The sequence below is a fragment of the Agrilus planipennis genome, unplaced genomic scaffold (genome assembly GCF_000699045.2).
Source record: "Agrilus planipennis isolate EAB-ADULT unplaced genomic scaffold, Apla_2.0 scaffold280, whole genome shotgun sequence".
NCBI lineage: Eukaryota > Metazoa > Arthropoda > Insecta > Coleoptera > Buprestidae > Agrilus > Agrilus planipennis.
In genome coordinates this window covers 134863-140862 of record NW_020438973.1, presented here as the reverse complement: position 1 = coordinate 140862, position 6000 = coordinate 134863, and the positions used below count along the sequence as shown (strand labels likewise).

The following is a 6000-nucleotide window of genomic DNA, read 5'->3' as shown; positions in this document are numbered from 1 at the left end:
ATGCATATATATATATATATATATATATGTCTCGTTTTAGTAAAAGATATACATATACGGCATAGAAGAACATGTTAGAATGCTTCGTTTTAAATACAAAACCCTATCTGATCTGCGTTTGCAATGTTGAATTGAATTTCGATTGCTGATGATGTCAATTAGTGAGAGAAAACTCATAGCAAAATTACTACCAACAGTTATGAATTATAGAACTCTAACTTTCCTTCCCAATATTGCTCTTGCTACTTTTACTTTGCCTTTTCTTGCTAACTACTGATTACATCTCACACCATTTTCGTAATTCATCAAAAGGATCAACCGAATGTATAGAGTTGCATATTTCCTCTCACATTAAAATTAAGGAATGTTCATTATTTAAAACCTGTATCCCTTTCTGTGTAACGCACTTATGTTTTTGTAGAATAGAACGTTATATCCTAATACTCAATGGCGTTCAAAGCGTATTTTAATCTTCCCTTGTTATTTGAAACTCGTATGACCCAAATCCCACTTCATTAGGGCGCATCTTGAAAAGGTCTCCCGAGGGTTTCTCATTTTCATTGTCTCTTTCTTTCTATCTTTCTCTTTCTCTCTGTCGTTGTAGCATTGGCGACTAGTGACTGCTGTACTGCTTGTCAAGGTGTACGTATTCAAGCATTGTTCTGTTACAGGGGTCACCATCTTGCTATCGTTGACTGTGTTCCTGAACCTTGTGGCTGAAACCTTGCCCCAAGTATCCGACGCCATTCCTTTGTTAGGTACTAATCGTTGATTGTCTGACCTGCCTGTGCTATTTTTACCACACCTTATTTCAACTACTGCCTGATAATATCTGTGTTCCATGTGTACCAGTATACATAATCGTTAAAACGCGCGTTACACACGACGTATTATTACGTTCATTCATTTACTTTATGATGCTGGATTATTGATAACCAATACTCTACCAAAGGAGCTCTTCCTTAATGGAAGACAGTTTAATTCAGTAGAACGTTGAAACTGCTTCGTCTAAAGGATGTACCCACGTACATTTTTAAAACAAATGCTCAGGCATATTTATATTTTTAAGCATACTTTCTACTGAATAGCTCCTTTTCATTATTGAACGGACCTCCAGATGTGGTTTTTTTAGCTCCGATCAAGTGTGGATGCAAGCGATCAAAGAAGAAATGTTTAGGGCACTTGGGGGCTAGTTGGACTAGGGTGCTGTTTGACTTTTCAAGGCAGTCGCGTGTCCCAAAATGCAGATGTCGTTACACAATACATTTATATTTGTCTTAATGCCACAAACATTTCCTCTTTGACTCGTGGTCGGAACCAACTGATACTTGGACGCCGAAGGGACGGCAGCTGAAAGTAGTCCAAAGAAAAATTTTCGAATTTATAGACGTATAGTTGTAACTAAATAATGATAAACAAAACTAATCGAGGATATCGTTAAAACCAACAATTCAATTTCTAAAAACGATTTATGAGACCAAGAAATTATTAGTGACAATTTTTGTTGATCTCAGTCTTAATTATTTTGTAGTAAATTCATAGAAAAGCAAACATCAGAAACAAGTACTGGATTACATTTATGATGTGTGTTAGTTAACATTGCTAAAAGGAAACGCGTTTTAAATTCGAAAATTTTATATAAACGCTCAGAAAAAAAGGGGAAAAGACCGCATCCTGCGGCAACAGCACAGGACATGGTCAGACTCGCGTGACACACTGTATGTTGCAGGTGTGACAATCTTGCTGTCACAGACTGTTTTCTCCTTGCTGGTGGCTCATGTGATAACCCAAACTTCCGAAGCTGTGCCCCTAATAGGTTAGCCCTTATTCTAATCTGCTAAAACTGAGCTTATCACTAAAACAGTACCTACTATTACCTACTTACTATTTACTATTACAGTATTATTTGCATGTAACGCCATGCCAAAGTACATACCTATGAAGTAATGATGGTACGACGGCTATGGGACACGCTTCTATCGACTGTCGTAACAGCACCCGCTGTCAAGCCCTCATACCGTAGTTATAATAATAACGTAGAAGCAATACTTGGACAACGTTTTCGAAAGAAACTACTTTTTTCCTTTCCATTGTTTCATAACTGGAAAGAAATTTGTTCGTACGTGTATATATTAGACTCAAAGTGAAGTACAATCCATAACGATGCGATGTTTTCTTCCGGGCTTTTTGGCCGTGGTCCCTGGTTATTTGCTGACGGCATCTTCAGTGTTGACTTACGTTACGACTCAGCACCTGCCCAGTCACCACTGAAGATGCCGTCAGCAAAGAACGGCGAAACGTTTGGAAAAGCAAGATTCCACAAACCACGGCCAAAAAGCCCGGAAGAAAACACCGCTTCGATATACGCCGACCGCTAAATCCTAAGAACTACAGTACAATCCATAAAATTGTGTATATGTATATAACTTTTTTGTTGAAACGTAGTACATAATTCCATCAAGGAATTGAAAATCCGTTTGCACTTATCCGAACCCTTTCTTACCTGAGTTACCTGATTCCAGGCGAACAATGAGTTTTTCTCAATACACAGGCGTATAATATTTTTCATATGAATATGTTATAGTCAAAGATAGAAACTCCACCACTAGTCAATCATCAAGGCTGACAAAAAGACTTGGTCAAAGTCCAAACCAATTTGTGATTCGACCTTGTTTTTGTTTTCGTCTAATACCAGGAGACTCTGCCTTGCACAGTCAAACGCCGAAACTCAAATCGAGATGGCATTTGACTATGGACTAAACGGGTCATAGTCAAATAACAGTAACTACTATAGAAACTTTGTCTGAACGCGCCTTAAGTCGGGTGACTTTTTCATTTGGACGTATCAATTCTATAGACGAACTGAGTAAGATGGGTGGTTGCGGGATTAATTGACTCAATTTTTCAAAACTAATTAATCTGCTACTCCGACAAGTTTCAGAAACGAGTGTCTACATTTTCGGAGATTCCTAAAGAGTGTAGATGTGGCTGCTAGTACGGCCCTCTAGTACGTTTTGTCGGAATACGCAACCTTCAAATTAAGTCAAAAAGTTAACGAGAAAGATATCGAAGATACACATCCGCATATGAATATCTCATTGCGAATATTGTTACGTATGCTTGGGCCTAACTGGCGATGGGACAATTTTCGGCACTTCAGAAACTACCTAGAGTACTATCGTCCAATTGCGACCAAATTAATTAACAAACTACACAAAGGTTACAATAGATTATTTCACATTCCACGTTTGACTACCAAGTATAGGTATAGCAAAAAGCTGAAAAAAATTATTCTGCAAAAGGGTTGCATATTTACCTTTGACTATAACACATACATATATGGAAGAATTATTAACGCGCGATACCTACAACTGACAATAGTCGTATATGAAATTTGCACCATGGGGTCAAACAATCGAAAATGCCTTCGAGTTGAGGGGTGGTTTTGACATTTCTTTCCAAGAAATCACTAGGCTAGTTTTTGTAATTTGATTGTGAATCAAGCATGACTGTTCCTGATTATGAGGTACTAGCAGTTAAATTCAACTACCGAACATCACAATAAGTTTTGTTGTTTCAAACTTTTAAATAATGATACAATTTATCACTGCAGGTTAATTCAATCAACCAAGGTTCGACCATCTGTTATGAAAACTTTTTAATTATTTTAATGAACGGATTAGTGACAAACTCCAAATTTTGACAGTTCAAACATTCTAAACTCCCAAAACTAAGAATTACACTTTGATAATATTTTGAACATTCTATCTACAAAAAGTTTAAAGGACTCTTTGATATAATTTACTGTTAGAAGAGAATGGAAAAAATTTCTCCCTATTGCAAAGGATTCCGAAACTGATTCCTCATTTTAACACTTCTTAATTCAGTTTGGAATCGGGTCGGATAATATCTTAATGATAAGTTGAATTCGTAGTTTTGAAATTGTTCTTTTATTTTATAATTTTTAAAAATTGCTTATTATTCCTTTAAATTACACCATAAAACTACAATAATAATTAAAGCGATTGTCCAAGTTTTGCTTTATAACTTCTTGTAAAAATGGAATCACCTCTTGCTTGGATGATATTAGAGTAAACTCACATCCAAAATTTATCGCATTTACTAATCTATGCACTATCTAAGCATATAGACTGCAGTTTAATAAAAAGGTGTTTATTTCAATTCTAAAAAGATCTGGACGTATATTATCAATTTGGTACAGATATAAAAATTTGGCAAAATTAAAAAAATAGGCAGAACAGCATGTTAGGAAGCTTCTAATGTATTAAAAAGGTGCAATAAGATGTATATTATTTATATATTGCATTTTGCAAATAACTTTTGATGTCACAGATACGCGTGCCCAGGAAAAACAAATGAACAACATACTAAAATCTCGTAATCTTTACTAGTTGCAGATACAAAGAGAATTAAACGTAGAACCAATACACCAAAGTAATAAGGCCAATGTACTCTAACGTCAACCTTATGATGCCCTTAACAAAATTAATTAACTGTAACTGTTGATATACTTATTCATAGGTGTGAAATTACCTAAAGTTACATACAATTTGTCTCGGTATAACCAACTATAAAACAAGGAAATTATTTTAAAAATGATTAAATGTATGTGTTACATTACAACGAACGTGCTCTATCAAATAACTATTGGGAAAATGACTCATGTCTATCCTAACCTAGCTTGACTATTAATTTAACCATCAGGCCTTGTTATACCGGTGGTATTGGTTTAGAAACCTAAAATGGACTATTTTCAGTTAAGCTACGATTATTGTATTTTTAATTCAGTTAGAATCAAAGAAAGTATTCTGCTACCTCATTAAATAAAAAATAATAGGAACCTACAGCTAACATTTCAGATTCAATACTGCAATAAATGTTATTTATTTAACATCAACTGATACTGTCGTCACTGTAGTGCAAAATACAATCTTAAAGTCACTTTATTTTTAGGACGTCCGTATTTTTTAATAACGGCATCTGTTTCGACGTTTTCCGATAGACTATTTTCGTTATTACAGACGTGAACTTATCTTTTTAATATGTGGAATGATATTAAAAGATATGATGTGGTACATTGTAAGTAAGAACCTTAAACCATGAAAAACAGGGAATTCGTAACTGTTTGCGGAAAAGTGAAGCCAGTTTGGTTCCAGATCGATTAAATGAACGCATATGCAGTGAAATCTCCCTTCAGCGGACACTTCTGGGACCGGCAATAAGTGTCCATAAATGAGTGTGTAAAGTGTCCGCATAGAAGAAAAAATTAATATTATTTAACCTACATATGTTTACTAATGTATCTGTGTATCCTACCTGTGAATGGTATGCCTTCACTTCCTGCTGGAATGAACCATTCGTAACAATCCATCAATGTGCTTTCCCTTCACCACCTTCCTAATCTAATCTAACCTAACCTAACTTAACTGCGATTCTAATAATTCCTTTTTTTACTGATGTTAAACTTTTTTGATAATTTACACACACTCAGCTTTTCCTTCTGGTAAATCCTACTACGTCAATTTTTTCTTTTAAAGTTAGAACATTACGTTTAGGGGCCATTTTAATCCACAAATAGTTTAGAACTACCAAATTTTATGTATATAAGTTACAGTTTAATACAGTCTCAGCCTGTTAATCTAATCACAAGATATTTAGGCTACTACACTGGACAATTGATTCCGGGAAGTCCCTAAACCGCTGACGAGAGATGCCCCTTAAGGGAGATTTCACTGTACTTGTACTAATTTGCATAAAATAAAACAGTTATGTAGAATTCTTTTAAATTATAGCTTTATTTACTTAATTTCATAACAAGCAACACTGTGTAGATATTAAAGTTAAATGGTATTGATAGCATTAAATCAATTGCATTCCTTTTTTAAAAAGATTATTCCCCAATGTATAAAATAAACTCATTTCATTCTATACTTGTGAAAAGTAATCCCCGTCTCCTTTTTATTGCCGCGAATTCGACAA

At 34.9% G+C, this 6000-nt stretch overlaps 1 protein-coding gene across 1 annotated transcript in view; it reads left to right on the top strand.

Annotated features, from left to right (window-relative positions):
- Window positions 1-6000, top strand: part of LOC108742304 (acetylcholine receptor subunit alpha-type acr-16-like) — a 45868-nt gene that overhangs the window by 25581 nt on the left and 14287 nt on the right. Inside the window, exon 3 of the mRNA XM_025975430.1 lies at window positions 605-758. Coding sequence (XP_025831215.1) covers window positions 605-758 — 154 coding nt within the window. The remainder of the gene's footprint in view (window positions 1-604; window positions 759-6000) is intronic.